Source organism: Colletes latitarsis, chromosome 1 (assembly GCF_051014445.1).
Source record: "Colletes latitarsis isolate SP2378_abdomen chromosome 1, iyColLati1, whole genome shotgun sequence".
Classification (NCBI taxonomy): domain Eukaryota; kingdom Metazoa; phylum Arthropoda; class Insecta; order Hymenoptera; family Colletidae; genus Colletes; species Colletes latitarsis.
In genome coordinates this window covers 47,077,381-47,098,945 of record NC_135134.1, presented here as the reverse complement: position 1 = coordinate 47,098,945, position 21,565 = coordinate 47,077,381, and the positions used below count along the sequence as shown (strand labels likewise).

General features: G+C 37.1%; 3 protein-coding genes across 3 annotated transcripts; 1 reads left to right on the top strand and 2 right to left on the bottom strand.

The window, feature by feature from the left end:
* Positions 1–328: 328 nt before the first annotated feature.
* Positions 329–6,507, top strand: Metrs (methionyl-tRNA synthetase 1). Its single transcript, XM_076762476.1, has 16 exons — positions 329–779; positions 1,589–1,740; positions 1,820–1,933; positions 2,019–2,168; positions 2,255–2,377; positions 2,456–2,571; positions 2,654–2,770; positions 2,861–2,899; positions 2,972–3,136; positions 3,361–3,637; positions 3,715–4,096; positions 4,163–4,376; positions 4,460–4,696; positions 5,336–5,669; positions 5,747–5,977; positions 6,057–6,507. Exons 1-16 carry the CDS (start codon positions 677–679, stop codon positions 6,204–6,206), a joined length of 2,904 nt encoding a protein of 967 aa, XP_076618591.1. The 5' UTR covers positions 329–676; the 3' UTR covers positions 6,207–6,507.
* LOC143344920 (ionotropic receptor 75a) lies at positions 6,472–9,716 on the bottom strand. The gene is made up of 9 exons (XM_076771543.1): positions 9,584–9,716; positions 8,981–9,153; positions 8,503–8,814; positions 8,304–8,431; positions 8,068–8,229; positions 7,724–7,926; positions 7,443–7,660; positions 7,072–7,340; positions 6,472–6,862 (listed from the first exon to the last, which is right to left on the bottom strand). The coding sequence occupies exons 1-9, from the start codon at positions 9,714–9,716 to the stop codon at positions 6,508–6,510; spliced, it is 1,953 nt and encodes a 650-aa protein (XP_076627658.1). The 3' UTR covers positions 6,472–6,507.
* A 1,859-nt stretch (positions 9,717–11,575) lies between these two features.
* LOC143344912 (uncharacterized) lies at positions 11,576–20,977 on the bottom strand. Its single transcript, XM_076771531.1, has 18 exons — positions 20,696–20,977; positions 20,505–20,632; positions 20,251–20,412; positions 19,879–20,093; positions 19,576–19,790; positions 19,161–19,429; positions 18,204–18,413; positions 18,018–18,119; positions 16,235–16,389; positions 15,349–15,518; positions 14,276–14,584; positions 13,423–13,550; positions 13,201–13,362; positions 12,805–13,016; positions 12,526–12,740; positions 12,020–12,291; positions 11,747–11,953; positions 11,576–11,669 (listed from the first exon to the last, which is right to left on the bottom strand). The coding sequence occupies exons 1-18, from the start codon at positions 20,975–20,977 to the stop codon at positions 11,576–11,578; spliced, it is 3,507 nt and encodes a 1,168-aa protein (XP_076627646.1).
* Positions 20,978–21,565: the final 588 nt, after the last annotated feature.

Below are 21,565 nucleotides of genomic sequence, written 5' to 3'. Positions count from 1 at the left end.
CTAATTGGCGAAATGACACTGGAAACGCCACATTTTACCAATTAAGAATTGCCAATATTATTTCGCCAATTGGAATAGTTCATATTATGCGACAGATTCGATGCCTCAAGTGTGCATGCGTATGCAGCATAATTTATTCTAGAATATAGAATTCACGTCAGAGGTCACTAGTATCCCATAGTGAGCTGTTATTCAAACGTATCGAAATTTCTATTAAATATTATCTAGAACAAGACCAACAAAAAACAAAAGATGAATGCATGAATTTAATTTGATATATTTCATTAATAAAGAATTATTACAAAGAGGAGAAAATAATATCGAGTAACTTATGATCGTTCTGAGAATGGCAGGAATGAATTTCGATCTTACCAGCGGTTGTTTGATATCTGTCAAATTTTATATTCTATCATATTAATCTAATAAAAACTCCATTGGCATATTACTTATGTTTACGGAAACATATACAATGAAAACTATTACGCAAATAAAGTGAATGAAAAAATTGTTAATCTTTAAAGATTGCATGGTATTGAATATTGATTGGTAATGTGCTGTGACACGTTCCACGATATCCGTTTCCAGACTACATTTGGTTGTCGCTCACATGTGTCGGTTGTGTGCTGAACATATTTTCATCTATTTATTCTGAATATTTATTAACTTATTAGTAACAATGATTATCTCAACGAACGAAGGCAATCCGAATGCGTTAAAATTGATAGTCGCAGCTAAAATGGCCCAACAATCTGTTACTTTGAAAACGATACAACCAAACGGTAAAGAACCTAACCTCTTCAGCAGGAATAATTACCGATTTCAAACCTTATGATGAAATATCATGTATTCGTTTCGGAACATTCCTAGTAAACGGCCCGTTCACGGATCGGGGTAAGTTATACATCATTCGATTCGTCTAATTCGGTACATTATTGATATGTATTTCATTATCTGCGAAAATTCGTTATTTTTTTATAAACTGCTTGTAAAGTTAGAGTAAAAAAGTAAGGTTAAGTACATTTTTTGACAGGTTCACAGATAGAACCAAGTGACTATCATTGCTATGTTCATGTTACAAATTATAAATGATTTAATTTGATAATGCTACGTTGACAAATGGGAATTTGTAGAACGTGTATGCATAAAAATCATTTTTTTATGCATAGACTTTGCATGAGTCGGTCAGGTATATAACCTAGACCTACTCAGACAGTACTCATAGGTAGACAGTATATGCAGCAACAGTAAAAAAATACCACCCCCCTCTGACAGTGTTTACAGGTAAAAAATATAATAAATTACTATTGTGATACCTGTCAAATTATACTTAACTTTACTTTTTAAAATAAACTTACTTTGTAAAAATAGCGAATTTCCGCAGATAATGAAATGCATATCAATAATGTACTGAATTAGACGAATCGAATGGTATATAACTCATCCCGATCGTTGAACGGGTCATTTGCTAGGAATATACCTATATCTTTTGATGTTTATTATTTACGTGTTATCTAATCATATTCTTAAATAATTTTATTATAATATCATTATAACTAAAAGAAAATGAGCTTTTATATCCTATGTTTAGAAACTTTGTTGGGCCGTTTACCTACTATTGAACTATCATCTGGATCTGTGCTATTTAGCACTAATTCAGCAATGCAGTTTTTAGTACCTCCATCTGAAGATTCAAAAATTGTTAATAATAAGTGGTTAGAATGGGATATTACACAATTACAGGTTAATAAAGATAAATGTTTTTACATGATTTTATAAAATAAATTTAATATTCATAGTATAGTTTTAAATTAATTTTCAGCCAGCTATAGTATCTTGGAGTTGTGGTAGTTCAGGAAATATCCATAAATCTTATTTGTGGTCTTTGTTGAAAAAGTTTAACAATGCTCTAAAAGACAAAATGTACTTAATTCAGGTAATTCAAAATAAAAGTGTAAACATATTCAATGTAACATGAACTGAGATATGATACAACTAAGGTGAAATTAATAATATTTTAGGGTAACAATGATTTATCATTGGCAGATGCATGTATTTGGGTAACTATATGGTCTACTGTGTTAATTACAGAAGTTGGACAGGAATTATGTAAAGAATATTTGGCTATTAAAAATTGGTTATCAAACATTGAATTACTGCCAGTTATTCAGGTATACAATTTGACGATTGTTGCTGCTACATTTTAAATACATCTTGATTTTACAATTAATGCGATATATGTATTTTATATGTTTAGGACTCTCTTAAGGAATACAAGTTTGAAAGAGGCATTAAAGCAATTCTCAGTATTCAAGCAGCATGTTGGTTCCCTGCTGCTGCAGTCATGAACACACGGTTCTCTAAACCAGTCGCAAGCGACGTAAGTTTAGTATGATAAAACTGTTAATAATACAGTATACAATGCAATTATATAGAAATTCAGCATTATTAATTTCAGATTAGCCCGACTAAAGAGAAGGAAGTTGAAGCAATTAGCCAAGAAGAACTTAAAAATGTTAAAAGTAATTGGTCTTCTACGTCATATTTAAATATGAAGGATTCTCCCTATCCTGTGTAAGCTTAAACATACATAAATACTTGTACTTTGAAGGATATTATAGTACAATTTCAATGCAAATATTTACGTTACTTTCAGGTTACCGAAAAAGGGCGAAAAGAATATTCTAGTAACATCTGCATTGCCCTATGTCAACAATATTCCTCATTTAGGAAATATCATTGGTTGTGTACTTTCTGCTGATGTCTTTACCAGGTTTGTTTCATGGTATGAATATTTCATGTTGATCAGCCGCGGGTGTCACTCGGATGAATACCCCTTAATATTTTAACATTTTGTTTCTAGATATTGCAGACAAAGAAATTACAATACCCTTTTTATTAGGTTTGTACCTCCTTTATTGGGTAAAACACCTTTACCTTTACCGAAATTTAAAATACTGAAATGATGTTGCAGCGGCACTGATGAATATGGTACTGCTACAGAAGCTAAGGCTCTAGAAGAAAAAACAACACCGCAAGCTATATGCGACAAATTTTTCGATATACACAACGACGTATATCGATGGTTTAGCATAGGGTTTGATTATTTTGGTCGTACTACTACACCCGAGCAAACAGAGTAAGATGGATCTTGTACTAGCCGAGTTATAGAATGTAATTCTTTTAAAATGTTTGTTTAAAACTATAATTCACAAATGAATTTATTTTTTCTTGCGTTGCATCTCTCGATTCCCAGAAAAAAAAAGATACACGCTATCCTGCACGCGAGAATTTAACTGCTAGTTTTTAAACTAAAACAGACACTACCGTAATACTATGTAAATCTCCTCTATTATTTTTCAGAATCGTGCAATCATTTTTTTCAAGAATAAAATCGCAGGGTTATATATTAAGCGAAACAGTAGATCAACTCCTCTGCGAATCTTGTGATAGATTTTTGGCAGATAGATTTGTAGAGGGGACATGCCCAAGGTGCAAATATGAAGATGCACGCGGCGACCAGTGTGACGGATGTGGTCATCTAGTGAACGCGACAGATTTAATATCTCCGCGATGTAAAGTGTGCAGCAATAGGCCTGTTGTTAAACAATCGAACCAATTTTTCTTGGACTTACCTAAGGCAAGTATTTCATCGTAATATGAGCTAGCGTCGTTTAATGACAAAATCGTCTTTTATAAAAATATCGCTCTCAACAGTTGGAAGATAAGTTAAGGAAATGGTCTACGACTGTGGAGAAAGGATGGTCAGGTGTCGCTAGAGTGGTTGCAAAGCCTTGGTTACGCGATGGTCTTAAACCGCGGTGCATAACGAGGGATTTAAAATGGGGAATACCCGTACCAGCGGAGGGTTTTGAAAATAAAGTGTTTTACGTTTGGTTCGATGCGCCCTTCGGTTACATGAGTATTACCAAGAAGTATTCCAAGGAGTTTGAACAATGGTGGAAACCTAAAGATGTAAACGTTGATTTATATCAGTTTATGGCAAAGGATAACGTTCCGTTCCATGTAATAATGTTCCCCGCTTGTTTATTAGCAGCCGATGATGGTTACACGTTAGTGAAACATTTGATGGCAACAGGTATGTTTAAAGAGAAATTCTTTGTAGTTTGTACATTTAACTGTTAATGTTTCATACTTATTTTAGAATATCTTAATTACGAGGACACGAAGTTTTCTAAGTCAAGAGGTATTGGCGTGTTTGGCACTGACGCTAGAGAAACGGGTATACCAGCGGACGTTTGGCGATTTTATCTTGTATATGTTAGACCCGAAACTCAAGATTCTAATTTCAACTGGGTGGATTTAGCAATTAAAAACAATAGCGAGTTGCTAAATAATTTTGGAAACTTTGTTAACAGGTGACCACCTCGATAAATTATTTTAATTCTCGAAATCCCTCCTTTCCCCATTACAGTTATTAAGAATTGTTTTTAATGAATAGAGCTCTGGTATTTACGGAAAAATATTTTGACTCCAAAATTCCATCAATGGAACTTCAAGATGATGACTTAATGTTATTGGCGTTAGTTCAACGCGAATTATCGTCTTATCTACAGGCTTTGGAACAGGCTAAACTTCGAGACGGTTTAAGACATTTGTTAGCATTTTCGAAGCATGGAAACCAGTACATGCAATTCCAAGAACCATGGGTGAAAATCAAAGGAACCGACGACGATAAGTAAGTAATATCGCGGAGTGCAACTCGTCAATGTGCGATGAATATTTATATTTCCGTATATACTGTATTAAAAAATTAGTGTTTATATTGTTTAAAAACTTACAAAATCGTATCATAAATCGTCCACAACAAGAAAGTAGAAAGTATTTACGCTATCACTCCAGTGACAAAGATCGATATCTTTCGACCGCTCGGCGGACGTATCGATATTAATCGAAAGAGAATATTCGCTTCGTGGCATTGTAACGAGCGAGGATATAAAAACTCTCTGCCTTCTTGTCGCGGACAGACGACAAATTTTACTGTTCCATTTTATTATTTTCTAAATTTCACTAACTGAAAATTAATATCGACAGCAAAAAATTTAATACTATGAAATGATTTTATTACATTAGAAATTAGAATATCTTCATTTCCTAGGTTCCCTTGTTCAATGCGGATTGCTGTTGCTTGACTTAATTTTGTGCTGTAAAATAAGTCCTGTAAACTGATTGTGACTGTTAAATCGACTTTCATATATTAAATTACGTTACAGGTCTGTGTTACAGTACTTGTGAATAACGTTCGTTTATTAGAATTAAGTGTCGTTGTTCCTCGCTTAAAATATAAAGTAACGTGTGATGTTTTTATTGTTCGCAGGAAGAGAGCTGAAACAGTAATTGGCATTTGCTGTAATTTGGCGTGTATCTTGTCTTCTCTTTTATCCCCGTTCATGCCTAATATCTCCCGCGAATTAAGATCTCAATTAGGACTGAAGAATAATACTTACGGTTATATCCCTGATGTTATTACAAACGTGCTTAAAACGGGACATAAAATTGGTAAACCGTGCCCTTTGTTTAAAAAGATAGAAGACAAAGATATAGAAACATTGAGAAAGAAATATGCTGGTAAACAAGAAACAAAAGATCAAACTCAAGCAAATAATGTACACGATGACGAAAAATTTTTAGAAAGTGCAATAGCAACACAGGTTGGCAAATCTCTCTAATAATAATAGGAAGTATCGATATTGTATTTAGGCGCTATATTTGCTTTTTGTATTTCTAGGGGGAAAAAGTTAGAGAGTTGAAAGCCAAACACAATACAAGTGTTTGGCTGCCCGAGGTTCAAATTCTTTTAGACTTAAAGAAGAAACTTGCTGATCTCAAGGGTGACGGGAGCAAGTCTTCTACGGCGCCGCAATCGAAAACTAAGAAGCCTGAAGCCGTTTCCGTACCTGAACAAAATGGAGATGTCACAAAAGAAATAGCAAATTTGGAATCAAGTATTACTAAACAAGTACGACGAAACAATTCACTAATAGTAGCGTTATGTATTTAATTTAATTATTATTGTACGCTTATTATTTAATTTTTAGGGTAATCTCGTACGCGAATTGAAAGCCAGTAAAGAAAAAGCTGTATGGTTACCCGAAGTGGAGAAATTGCTGAAACTCAAAAAACAACTTGCAGATCTCACTGGAGCAACTCCAGCTTCGACTGATAAAGCGTCAAAGAAAAAGAAATAATGCATTTTACATAATCGGAAAGCTATCAAGATATTTCTAATAAATCATCACCTCGTTCTGTATTATCGTAAACTTGTTTTGACGGTACATTAATACCATACGGTATTTTTTTTTTATAATGTAACCAATCTGGTTTATTTAATAAAATTAATTTATACAGTAGAGGAAGAACTGTACAATTAAGTCTTGCAGTTTGTTTTATTCGAATAATTTCCACAGAACATTACTACGTTACCATGTACATATACACGCGAATATAACGATAATAAGAGCAAATAAAGAGATAACTGCGTTTACCTTATTAATGGACGATTTTATTCAAGAATCGCGTTTTTCCGATGGGTAGTTTTATTTTCATTACACTTTTGTTTACAGGCGCTTTAGTAGATGCTCCGTTTTCACGGTGAAATTTATTCGAATACTCGAGTTTTAGCCTCGTTTCCAGTTTCGTTTGAAACATACGGAAAACGATATTTTCTATAAGGCAAATAATAACAGACAATGACATGCCAACAAGTAAGAGGAGTAGAATCGGTATAGCTTCAAGAATCGTAACACTCGATACGTAACGTTTGTCTTCGTCGCAGTAAGGAGTTCTAGAATTCCAACGTTGCTCCTCTCGTTTGCGAATTCCGGCAGTTGATATTCTGATCAAACTATAATTATTCGATAGTTAGATCAGTTTATACGTAACAATAGTGTCTTAGATATTGGCCAAAGTTGAAAGAAGCTAGGAGCTTCCAAGAAATAATATGCGTCTCTTTTTTTCAGGAACTAATGGGGATAGCAACCGGCCAATTTCTAAGACACCACTGTAAACATGCTGATTGACAGCAGAATTTTATCTATTTTGTAGTTCCCTCACCCTATCTTCGTTATTTCGTGCAATGCATTGTGTCGACTTGACCAAAGCGCTAATGTAGAAGGTCGAAGCAAATGAACTTCAGTGAGCTGACATATCATTTTCTTGACGAACATACGTTCTATAAGAGGGTAAGCATCCATGGGATTCACGTGAAAGGCAAACCCAGGATCCATAATCTTTTTTATACCTTCCTGCAATGGTAGAAACCGTTTCTTTTCTGGTATAGTTTCCCAATGTTTTTTAAAATATTGAACATCTGCCGCGGGGGACTGTAAACAAATTTTTGTCGAGGATATTAATCGATAACTCTTCGAGCCAATTCTAGAGTTATACAAACTTTGCTTTAGGATTGTGAATGTAAAGAAATTTACATTTATTAAAATATTGAAGAATATATCCGGATTAGCAGCGAGTTTTAACTTGCTGTGTACCAACGAGTATAAAGAATCGTTCATTTTGTTCAAAGGTCCGTGTCGTAATCGACTTGACACTATTGCCGCCGAGTAACAATTGTATATGAGCAAACCAAAAATCAGGGTTTGGAGGAAGGCTGCACGGCTTGAAAATTGATTACCCGTAAATGGTAGTCCTGTGTATTCCAAAATTTGTTTCATTAAAAAGGATTAATGAAATCGGATTTTCAATAAAATACCTTGTTGACTGATAGCGGCGATCATGATAAGAACAGTTGCTCCATTGTCAGAACCTTTGTCCATCTTCAAGATTACCCATAATACGACGATAATAATGACCGATAACAAACAAATCATGTACCAAACGTTTGTTTGGAACGGTCTAAAGATAATTTTCATGTCCAATTTTACCGAAGGTACGGTAAGAAACATAAAGCAGGTTCTGCAAATAAACTGGCAAGAAATTAGCAATTGAAAATGGAAGGTATTGCAATTATTCTTAAATTGAATTCATCTATTTGTCAATTGCAACGTTTCGTCCCATAATACGAAAAGTACGTTTTATACAATCATTTGCAATCACCTTTCAGGCCAAACTTGCAGGATTACATTGGCGTAGTTGAGTCTCTCTTTCGTTAAGATCGCCGGGCAATAGCCCAAATCAAAAATTCGTTCTTTGAGTCCGCCGATAAGCGGACCGTTCTTATCATTTTTCTCCCAGTGGTCCAATCCGAACACTTCGAGACTGCGAATGAAACATCACATGAACGAACATCAAACGAATTTTCAGATCCTGGAAACGATGAATAGAAATATTACGTGAAGTTGAACATGTTCGCCATGTGTGACACAAGGATGAGTCCGAACTTGACCCAGTTGTCTTGTAATACACTGTTCTCTTCTTTGAGGTATTCTATTAGATCTTGATCTTTGGGCTTAGCAGCAATCTATGTAAAGAACAGCGCTTTTATTAAGCGAATTACTTTACTGCTTTGAATTACATTCACTCGTTACTTACTAGGCCAGCGATCTTGACCTTCACCTGGTGGAAGTTCCATCTTCTGGCAAACGTATCGTTCCACAAAGTAATGTTTAATCCACTACTGCTCGACCAGGTACCGAGTTCCGTGACGTTTAGCGAACCACCACAATGTTTGCAATGATTATAGACATCGTACAGGATGTAATCGTCATCTTCTCTTGGTATAGAAACCACAAAATCGGTGATTATGCTGAACGTGCTGTCGTTTAACAACTGTTCCGTGTGACTCATATTTGTCCCCAGGATCAACCATCGGTGCAAGTGCTTGAACATGTAGTTGGCTGAAGTCTAAATTGTTTTTTTCTTTTCATGTATCAATCATCGAATGGAAACAACAACAATGGGAAGCAATGGAAGAAAGACTACAATTCCTTTGGATTTACAAGAGTCGCCCTACTTTGGAAAACACTGGTATAAAATGAAACAGGGATAATATTTGGCGATTTAATTCTACCTCGTTGAAAATTTTTATGGTTTCCTCGTCTGACCAGCATCGTAGGTCTAAAAACACACCTATCTTCCAATACTTGGTGTCTAAAAATCGCGATACGTCGACGTTCGACCCGAACTGTTGCACCGAGACCGAAATTCCTGCATCACTGAGAACTTTGGTGACCTGGTAATCATCTGTATCGAAAGATTTGATTATTTCGTTAGAACATTTGGAGGAACTTCGCGGAGTGACGAAAAATTCGTATCACCTGGAAGTAGACTTTCAGTAACGAATCGTACCAGGCGTATCGTAAAATGAAAAATCAAAATGAGATTTTTTACTTGAACATTGTTGGTGTACATTTTAAAATTTACATCTTAAAAGTAACAATTTTATAATATTAAACTAAACTGAGGGTGAACAATTATGTAGACTTAATGTTTAGCTTATAGTTGATATAATCTAGTTATTGCATTCGAGTGTTTATTTATGGATGTCTTATTTTGGCGTGTAGAAACATCCCCTAAAAGATTGCTCGCCTGTGGGTGAACGCACCGTTTACTTCGTCGATGGAAATCAAGTAAAAAAAAATGTCGGGAGTCTCATAGAATGCTGTTAACTCACTTTGATACTCTCCGCAAAAAAATCCAGCCACACCGGTGACTTCTTTGTAAACGAAGTAATCGCGAACCAAGTCGACGCTGTTCGCGCAAGAAGCAACGATTAATTGCAGACAAACGAAACTTTGCAAATGCATCGCCGGTGCAATCGTTGCTCTTTATTCGCGATTGCTAACTGACCGCGTGCAGGCCATTCGTGCTGCAACCCCCCCGAGCAAGTTAAGCCGATTCTTCTTCCATTTTGTATGAGAAAGTATGTCAACTTCGACATGATGGCTCTTGACGAAATCGAAACAACTGGTTGTTCCCGATTCGTTTCTAACGCGAATATTCGATAATGTCTGATAACAGTCAAATCGATTGGCAAGCTAAATAATTTAAAGTTACCTACTAATTAAAACTAATTTATAACTATAGCTGTACAATACACTTCAAACTGTTTCGACCAATAAGTAGCGTGACAAGTTCAATACAGGGTGTCCCGTAAATAGTGTAGGAGCCGGAAATGTGGGGTAGCTGAGACGATTCTGAACAACAATTTCCTTTGCAAAAATGTCGGATGGAGCTTCGTTTTTGAATTATTAACGAAAAACACTGACGAATCACGGCGCGTGCCTGCCGCGCGCTCAGGGCCGTCCGAACTAAGAGAGCCACCGTGTCGGGTAGGTAGTAAGATGTGCATCGGAGATACGTCGAGGAACGAATACAAATAATTAAAAATACTACCACTGCAACTGTTACCTCTGCAGATTGGATAAATCAGTCAGATAAATCGAATTTATTAATTATTTGTATTCGCTGTTTCCAAGAAAGAAGAAATAAAATGTGGGAAGATGCTCTCGGAATTTTTAGGAAATTAATTCTTCGCACCTGAGTGACGCTTCTCGCCAGAGTGTGTTAAAATTAAAATAAGAATTATTTTCAGAAAATTAAAATAAATACGGTAAGAACCATTTGTAATCGTTTGTTATTAAAAACTGTACTGGAAAAGCAGACTGGATTTGTGCGTACCGAAACATTTTTCGCATGCAAGGGGTTAATAGAGAATTAATTGAAATTCGCCTTACCCATTTACTTGCAAGTTGCAATAGGGCCAGTTAGTGCACCCCTGTCGATCATGGAAAGGTCGAAGACCCCAATAAAAATCAGCTGATGGGACGGCCCGGTCACTGCACCCGCTTCTTACCCCGAAAATGTAAAAGTGAAAAGTGCTAGTGACCGTACTGTAAAGTGTTTTCGGGGTAAGAAGCGAGTGCAGTGACCGGGTCGTCCCATCAGCTGATTTTTATTGGGGTCTTCGACCTTTCCATGATCGACAGGGGTGCACTAACTGGCCCTATTGCAACTTGCAAGTAAATGGGTAAGGCGAATTTCAATTAATTCTCTATTAACCCCTTGCATGCGAAAAATGTTTCGGTACGCACAAATCCAGTCTGCTTTTCCAGTACAGTTTTTAATAACAAACGATTACAAATGGTTCTTACCGTATTTATTTTAATTTTCTGAAAATAATTCTTATTTTAATTTTAACACACTCTGGCGAGAAGCGTCACTCAGGTGCGAAGAATTAATTTCCTAAAAATTCCGAGAGCATCTTCCCACATTTTATTTCTTCTTTCTTGGAAACAGCGAATACAAATAATTAATAAATTCGATTTATCTGACTGATTTATCCAATCTGCAGAGGTAACAGTTGCAGTGGTAGTATTTTTAATTATTTGTATTCGTTCCTCGACGTATCTCCGATGCACATCTTACTACCTACCCGACACGGTGGCTCTCTTAGTTCGGACGGCCCTGAGCGCGCGGCAGGCACGCGCCGTGATTCGTCAGTGTTTTTCGTTAATAATTCAAAAACGAAGCTCCATCCGACATTTTTGCAAAGGAAATTGTTGTTCAGAATCGTCTCAGCTACCCCACATTTCCGGCTCCTACACTATTTACGGGACACCCTGTATAGATTACTAAAACCTTCAACTAATTAAATTATTTAAGTTTAGAGTTGCAAATCTAGCAGATTGTCTCTGCTATTTCCACTGATGATGCTTCCTCTGGGACCGGCCGTCTTCTTTCGATTTACCACTTTGTTTCTGCAAAATACATGTTTTTATCGATAAGTTAGTGCGACTAACGAGGTGCACGCGCGCGTATCGAGGTCCCGACTCACTTCATCGAACGCCTATAAATAATATTTTCAGCGACGCAAATTCCCCCAGCCACGAGCATGCCGAAAGTCAATAAAATCAGAGCCGGTGCAGTCTCGTAGATCGTGATACTTCTTGTGGATAACGTGTCCGGTTGGCACTGCGGTTTCCTCGACGACCAATGCTTGATTTGCCGATCGCGAAGGCCGGTATTAAACATCTTCGTCAAACTGAAAAAGGTAGCGCCTGTTAAACAAGCCACGGAAACGAACGATAAACGAAAAAGAGACGCTCACCCTATTTTCGCCATTTCTATGAACTGTCCATTGTGACTAGCGTACATGCCCATCACGGATTGTTTGAACAAATGAATCTCCGTCAATTCGCAGATCTTATTGGAGTCGAACATCCTCTCCACGTAAGGGTACGCGGTATTTGGGTCGGTATGATACGCTAAAATACCCTGACTGACTTGTCTGATGCCTTCCTCTATCGGCAAGTATCTCTTCGACTCTGGCAGAGGGTCCCAGCGCTTTTTTCGGAAGTAATCCGACTCCCAGTTCAGTTTCTGGCAATTAAGATAATAAAAAATAAAATAAAACGAAGAATTTAATATATTTTTCTGCTTTTAAATATTCGAAAAACAGATCAGAATCAATGTCATCCGCGAATATTTAAATATCGATTTTAAAAGAAAGATGGCGTCGTACAAGACAATATTCAGAAAAATTAATAATATCGCTTTTGTGCTTCGCCGTCTGATCACGAAACTATTAATAATTTTACTATAATCGTTACTTACATACAGAAAGTAATTCAGATAAGGCACAGCCTCTACAGCGATCTTTAAATTGCTATCTGCAAGTACGGTCACGGAATCCTCCATCATATCGAGGGGTTCGCTCAGTCTAGCAGAGACTATACTAGCCGAATAGTAATTGTACATAATCCAGCAGTGTATGGATAATTGAAAAAGCGCTATGCGGCTGGCTATGCGTCTTGGAGTGATATTTGCGCCTATCGAGGACACAATGATCGTTAAATTCACGAATTTCTCGATAATCGTTCATTTAACGCCCACCTTGCTGTGATAAGATCCCTATCGATAACACCACTGCTCCGGAATATCTTTCTTTCTTGCCGATCCCCTCGCGGTTCATCACTATTTTCATAACAAAGATGGCGCATATTCCGAAACCCGCGAACGTGTACCACGTCTGACGAGTGAACGGCTTTAAGAAGATCTCCAGCTTGATTTTGTTGGTCGAAGTCGACAGCAGCATGAAACAGGGTCTATTCGAAACAATAACCGCTCTTTATACGTAATATTCGACCCTGTGCAAGACAGTTCTAACGATAACGGTCAACGGATTTAACCAATGTCAAAACAAAGCGTGCCACGCTTCTAAATCCTTCCTTTCGTGACAGTCGATACTTTGTTAAGTGGTTTATAGTTGTGATATTAAAATTTTCTTACCGAATCGGCCACGCTGCGCCAATGAGGCTCGCGTAATCTAGTCGCTCGGACACCATGATCCTCGGATTACTGGCGAAATCGATGTAATTCGATTGCAGGAACTCGAAGATCAAACCGTGCACGCTGTGTCGGTCCCAGTATATTATTTCGGAAGCATGCACGCTGAAAAGAAAAAACAGAGTTCAATCGCTGCTACGGAAGAAACAGTGTCGCTCCGCCTACCTGAAATTAAAAAGATCCCCCGTGTGCAAGATCATAGCGTGCACGAATTTGTGCATGCTGTCCAAGGATCTCGTGTTAATGTCCTGCATGTAGTCCTCGAGTCGCATGTCTTTCGGCCTGTATTGTATCTGAATAAAGATACGTGCAACATTTCGAAAAACATATTACATTATTCAGATAAATACCGGTACGTTGCTTCGACTGATATTAACTTTTTAATTAAACGTTATATTAAATTATAATAACACCGCGATATTAAACGTTAAATTAAATTCTGCGATCAAATTTAATTAGGCATTTAATTTAATTATAAAAATCGTAATACAATAACTTGCAATTACATTTACGAATATGGCAAGTGCGTTGCACCAATAATAACCGAAATTTTAGCTCGCTACGTTACGCGATAAATACCTATACAGGAAAAATTTTAATGGGGGATTCTAGAGGCCAAAATAAGACGAAAATCAAGAATACCAATTTGTTGACGGAGGCGTCGTTAAAAAGTTATTAACAATTAAATTCAAAAATTTCAAATCGTTCTGGAAAAATTATTTTCGGCTGCGGTGGTCAATTGCAATCATTTTTGGTGAATAGACATACCCCCGAAATCCTACCCACTTTCGAGAAAAAAATTCAGTACGGGCGGAACATTAGACCTTAATAACTTTTTAACGAAGCCTCCATCAACAAGTTGGTATTCTTGATTTTCGTCTTATTTTGGCCTCTAGAATCCCCCATTAAAATTTTCCCCATGGGTGGCCGAACAGCCTGTATATTTTCGAGTTTAATCAAATTTTGATTATCCTGTAGGAGAAGCAAATCCAGGGAGAATTGGATAAGCGACACTCACCACGCCGGATATTTTCAATCTCATCCCGTGCATGTTGGCTCTTCTGTTGATTAAAGGCTGCGTCAGGGTGATATTCAAACCGGAATCGTGGCGCCAAGTGCCAAGTTTCGTGACGTTCAACGCACCACCGCGATATTTGCAATGATTGAACACGTCGTACAGCACGTAGTCGGTTTTGTTTGATATCGCGACGACCAGGTCAGTCACCATGTTGTATGCAGTGTCGTTCAACATGGGAATAGCATAATCGTAATTCGAGGCCAACACCAGCCAGCTGTACGAGTAGTCGTACATTCTGTACTTCGAGCTCTGAGCACCATGGAATTATGGAGAAACGTCTGCGTTATTCTTAGCTACTATTGTTGAGCGTTCGAATAGTCCACGCTTTCAAGAAACAAAATCAGCCCGTTCACAAAATGGCGAACTCACAACTCTGGACTTCTTTGGCCATTGAAACGTTAAATTGGAGTTAATAATTTGATTAAACGAGCATTTATTTGCGATTTTATTTCGTAATTAACGAAGAATCCGTGCTCATCAGGTTACTCTCTGACGAAGCCTTATGGTCGAGAAAGTAAACACAGCAAATAAATTCATTACACAGGGTGCTCGGCCACATCTGGGAAAAATTTGAATGGGAGATTCTGGGGGTCAAAATAAGACGAAAATCAAGAATACCAATTTGTTGATTGAAGCTTTGTTAAAAAGTTATTAACAGTTGCGCCTGTAGAACGGCAACCTGCGTACAACTGCGTGCGCGCGATAGTGGTTCTACAATCGGAGCTTTAAACGTTAATAACTTTTTAACGAAGTCTCAATCAACAAATTGGTATTCTTGATTTTCGTCTTATTTTGGTCTGCAGAATCTCCCATTAAAATTTTTCCCAGGGGTGGTCGAACACTCTGTATTTATGAAAGCTCAACCGTGAAGTTTCCGTGATTTCCATAATTATGATTAATGTGAAAGCAGTTTTGTAGACGGAACTTTTGTTTAAGGATTCGATCAGTGTGAAACAGAGCTAGAAAAATTGTGTCTTGAAAGCGGGGATTGGTTAATCGCGTTTCCTTCTTACTTCGCCGAAAATCCGTACGGCAGTTTCGTTGAGGCAACGCAGATCAATGATGACGCCTAACGAGCACGTTTCGCTTCTTAAAAACCTACGGAAGTCGATCTTGACGGTGGGTTCCCGTATTATCGTAAATATTCCCGTTGTGCTCAGCGTTTTCATCAGATTAAAATCGCCTGATCATGCAACCATTACAAAAAGAGATAATTTGTTCGTATATTCGATAAATTTTTAGAATATTTAAGTTCTCATTGGCACGTTCTTCCATTACGATCGAAATTAATTCTGTCGAAACACTTGGCTCAACATGTAAATAGAAAGTAATCCTTTTACGATAGGAAATACAATCACTTAAAATCGCACATTTAGCGGTTCATATTTTTGTCAATAAAACATGAAAATTGTACTAAATTATTGTATAGAGGCATACAGTGTAACGTTTCTTTGTTTAATAAATAACAACAATACAAAAAAATCTTTAGTAGTACTCAGTAAATTAAATAAAACTTTAGGTTGCGTATGAAACTTAGCTGTCAGTAAAAATCGTAGAGGAAATAAGATACAGTTTTAGAATAATATATAATAAAAATTGTTTATATTAATATTCAGTTGGGTAACCAAATGCAGTTTCATGTTTCTTACGCAATCTCCAATTTTATTTAATTTACCGAGTACTACTAAAGGATTTTTTATATTGTTATTGTGTGTCAAATAAGGAAACATTACACTATACAAGTTTCAATAATTTAGTACAATTTTTATGTTTTATTAAGAAAAATATGAACCGCTGGGTGTACGATTTTAAGTGACAGTCGCTGTACATATTTTCATTCGATAATGGACGATTTATAACATTAATTTGTTTCAGGAAACTTGCTAAAAATTTTCGTACCTATTGTATCGCCGCAGGAGAATCCCACGACATTCCTCACCCTTTTGTGCACGAAATAGTCGCGAATAAAAACATTGTCTTGCGCGCTCGAGAGCGAGACGAGCAGCGGCAGAGCAAAGAAAACAGCGTGCATCGCGCGGATATTTTTCCACAAACTTTGCCAGTCCAACTTTTGCACTTTCGTACACCTTTTGCGCCGCCCTCGAGCATCGAGCGCGCCTCGATCGCGTTATTTTAATGCCCGATCAATTCATGCATCGGACGCGTCAGGAAATCATTTCGTATTCCGTAACGCGAAGACGGATCGTCAAACAATTCCATGCGATTTGGCAAATTGCCCGTGTCACGGAAAGAATCTATAGGAGCCCTATTAATTTTTCAATCGGACGTGTCTCGTCAGAATGCGACAGTTTCGACGGAAACGAGCCAAGTTTCGTACCGACGAACCATTGCAATATCGATCGTATTATTATTCGCAGCGCTGGACAACAATATACGACACTTTCCATATTTCTGCATGTCATATATTTGCAAGAACAACAATGTACATTTTATGCATCGTTCAATTTTTGTTTCTATTTATTTACGTACATTGGCTTTGATAGACGAAAGAAAAAACGATCAGTAAAATAGATGGAACTATTTTAAATAAATTACATTTTTCCAAATATAAATACATTTTTAAAAAACAGTTGCAATGTATATTAAGGAAATACTAATTTAATTCTTACTAATTTATCTCTATTGGTAAGCCCGCGTCTGTTTAAAAAATATTTTTAAAAAGATTTTGTCTGTATTTATCAGGTTAATCACGACCTTTGTAGTATTAACAGTGCCCGCATATACTATGAATATTCATATAAATCGAATGTTAAAGGTGTTATCGACACGATGCAAACATAGCGCGATGATTTTAAAATTAATTACGCGATTGAAGATAATCGTAACACCGGCTTTGCGATGAAATCAGTAATCAATATGCGTAATTAATCAACAGCGACGCGATAGAACAATGATTATTGCGGAATTTTCTCGCCAACGTGTGCCATAAATTTACAGTATATTGGTTGTTAAGAAAAAGAGTTTAAATATCAGCTGTATATAGTTTCATCATTAAGCAAACATATAAATAATGACTTTATTAATTCAGAGTATCTTTATATATTTCCACATCGTCAGCAACTTTTATTACAAACTGCTTCTGAATTATGAATTTATGGGAATTGAAATTTCCGGTTAACTTGTTTTAATTAACTCGATGAATACTGACATTGTAGACCAAAAGTGAAACACACGAATGCGTCAGGAATATTATTATAAGTAATTATAAATGCAGAGATGCGGTGGCGAGCCTGAATAAACATAATTAATCGAACGGATGATGATATCGGTGATCGAAACTGTAAAATCACGTGCACGTGACAGCGGCCGTCAAAGCGTTAAACATGGAATAGAACTACTCTTTATGTAGCAGCATTAAAACGTAAAAATTCCAATTTTTAAATTCTCGTCAAACTATAAAATTCTGAAATAACGAGGTATACAATATTCATCGTGAACTAAATTCACATTTCAATTACATTTTCAAAACAACTTCAGCCTTAATTAAAATCTATAATTGTTTTTGAAACGTTCGATGAATTTGTACAATAAAAAAAACAAAAGTGTGCAGCGTGAATTTTAATAAAAGTTGTCATAAATATAAATGACTCAGTAGTTAATAAAATTATTCATATAAGCAATCGCAATTTAAGAAGTCTGCGAGTTCATCCATTCCTTGAACAAGTTAAATTTCTTCAGCGTCTGCAGATTAACGTTTTTCAAAGATGTTATGTTCAAGTTCATGTCCATCAGATTTCTCTTGTCCATCATGCCGCTCAGCATCCTGAAAAAAAAACGTGTCGGTGATGGCTACGTTGACGATCGGAGTTTTGGATACTCGACACCGTATTTCTTCATTTTTATTCACCCTGTCGGCGCGATCAGGTAGAACAGATTTTCCGCGATGCAAATGAGAAGCGAGAATCCGATAGAAATGCAAAGGAACACGAATATCGGTGCAGCTTCGTGAATCGATAGAGGTTCAGCGATAAGTAGGTTGCTCGGGCAGTATGGTTTTCTAGCTGACCATCGTTTCCACTCGCGATTTTGAATGCCAACGTTGCGGATTTTTGTCAATCTGAAAAAGACATAATCGTCAACCAAGGGCCGCCATATACAGAATGTTCGGCCACCCCTGGGAAAAATTTTAATGGGGGATTCTGGAGGCCAAAATAAGACGAAAATCAAGAATACCGATTTGTTGATGGAGGCTTCGTTAAAAAGTTATTAACGTTTAAAGTTCCGCTAGTACTGAATTTTATTTCTCGAAATTTTTGAATTTAATTGTTAATAACTCCATCAACAAATTGGTATTCATGATTTTCGTCTTATTTTGGCCTCTAGAATCCGCCATTAAAATTTTTCCCAGGGGTGGCCGAACACCCTGTATAGAGTTTTTCAATGAGAGCGATGAAACTCAATTGTCACGGCCGCCATATTGGTTATTCAGTAGTGGTTGCTCAAAATTCTTATTGGTATTCTACTTATGGTGAACAGAACTTACAATTCTTTGTCTTTTAAATGATACTGTGTTTTACGTATAGTATCAATGTGCATAAAAATGAAACAAGCATTATCTTTCTATAATTAGAAAAGAAATGAAATGCTATCTACGTATATGAAGCGCCCCATTTTTCAAGAACAAACGAAGTCTTCTTTATCTTTGAATAGTTAATTTAAACCCTCTTAACTTAACTACATAGTTAATTGAACATAGTTAATGAAGAACTCTCAGGGGACCTTGCGTTCAAATTTGAAGTCTTATAATAAATTCTCTCCTGTATTACTTCCTACGTAAAACTCAATTGTTTATGGGACGATTTACCCTATTTTTAACAACTCGGTGAAAGGGCTTTTGTGCCTGGCGTAAAATGCCAAGGTGGTGCGGAACAGATGAACCTCCGTGAGCTCGCAAATGCTTCTGTCGTTGAAGGTGTACTCGATATAAGGATAAGCAGTATCGACCATCGTATGATAAGCCAAAGTTCCTTGCGCCACGCGGTCCAGCCCCTCTTCTAGGGGCATGTATCTGTTGTATTCTGGTATCTTCATCCAACGATTCTTGTAAAAGTATCTCACCTCTTCGTCCGGTATCTAATAGACAAAACACTATATTTCAGTTAAAAGTTTCAGAAATAAACTGCTGGATAATTAGCCTTTCATTGTCTACTGAAAAGTCCAATGCTTTAATCTAATCTAATTTAACGTTTCAGATGCAAGCTGCTCTAAAGGGATATTACCTCAAGAAAAGAGCGAATGTAAGGGGTGGGTTCTGCCGCGAGTTTCAAGTTACTCTTCACCAGGCTGATCAGGGAATCGTTCATCTTCTCGCCCTTGTTCTTCAAACGATCCGACACGACGCTCGCCGAGTAGTAATTAAAAATTAATACGCTAAATAGTAAGATTTGTAGGAAAGCGATACGAGCTGCTGTGCGAGACGGGATGAACGCAGAGCCTGGATAAAATAAATTTCGATTTACATGATTATAAATTTCGTATCTTACAAGTTGTTAGTTTCAAAGACAATTGGTCTGTAACGATACCTTGTTGGGACAAAGCTCCTATCGTGAGTAGAACAGAGAGCCCGTAAATGTCCATGGGATTGCGAATCCCTTCCATTCTGATGAGCAGAATTAATATAGTTGTAACGATCCCTATCATAGTCAGTATAGAGTACCAAACCTTCACGGACAGAGGCTTCAGAAACTGACCAGGCTTCACTTTCATCGACGAAATCGTGCGAAACATAAAACAGGACCTGCAAAAGACAAATTTTCGGTTCCCTTTCAGGAAACATATTGTGAATAAAATTTTGCAAGATTCTAGAAGCGCCGAAGTGCAATCTTTGAAACATCAATCTTCGGATTTATAGTAAAATAAAGAATATATAGAAGTATATAACACTAATTGCATACCGTATCGGCCATACAGGCCCGATTATGTCTCCGCTATTTAATCTGTCGACTTTCATCGCGACTGGACTCGACGAGAGGTCAACTATTTTCCTTTTAAATGCCGCGAAAACCGGGCCAGAATTGTCGAACCTCCTCCGTGCATTTATTTGCACGATATCCATGCTAAAAATGGGGAATCAAATGCAATTAAGATCTTTAACGTCAATTCGAGTAACGTCGATAAATTGAAGCGTTTTTTATATCTTTGTATTTACGTGAAATTGAAGAGATCCGACATGTGATTTAGGAGCAAATATAAGAATTTCGAGCGGCTATATTTCCCTCTCTTGGCGTACTGCATCATTGTATCGTGAAGCGACGTGTTCTCCGGCGTATAATTGATCTGCAAAATTTTTACGATAATCAACGATTCAGGTTTTAGTCATAGAAAACAGTGAAAACTGACCACGATCCCAACTTTAAGCTTCATTCCATGTAAATTCGATCTCCTCTGAAATTTCGATTGCGTCAGAGTGATGTTCAATCCGTTCTCCGCGTCCCAGGTGCCGAATACTGTTACGTTCGTCGGTCCTCCTCGGTCCTTGCACGGATTATACACGTCGTAAAGAACGTATTCGCGTTCCGATGGTACAACGATCACAATATCAGTGGAAACAGTGAACGATTCGTCGTGCAATATGTTCAAACTGTGGCTCAAGTTTGACCCCAAGATCAACCATTTATGCATTTCGTCGTACATGGAATGTTTTGTTGCCTGTTCGCGTACGAGTAAAACTGTAATTTTCTACCTTCTAACTTATCGTCAGCGATAAATCACTTACTTCGATGAAGATTTTATTGTAACGCCTATTATTGCATCGACAGTCCAAGAAAATACCCAGCTGATGGTACTCGGCGCTCAGGAGCTTTTTAAGGTCTACTGGAGACTCGAATACGAAGTCCACCATCGAAATGTACGTGATGTACAAATCGTTAAACGTTCTAGCGAGCTTCACGTCGTCTGTTTCGTACAAAGTAAAAAACAAATGGAAGTTTCAATCTTTCCTCGTGCAAGACATTGCACGAGAATGGTTCCAAAAGGTGTTACAGAGTGTTTCTGTTCAGAATCGTTGCACATCAAATTATATGGAATTTTTTACGAATTACTAGAGTTAAAACAGATTGTAACGCTTAATTTGGCCCAGCTTATACGTATTGTGACACCTTGTATTTTTACATACCTTCCATGTCGCCGCAAGAGAACCCCACGATCCTCTTCACCTTCTTGAACTTAAAGTAATCTCGGATAATGTCGTTCTCGGTAACGCAAAAAATA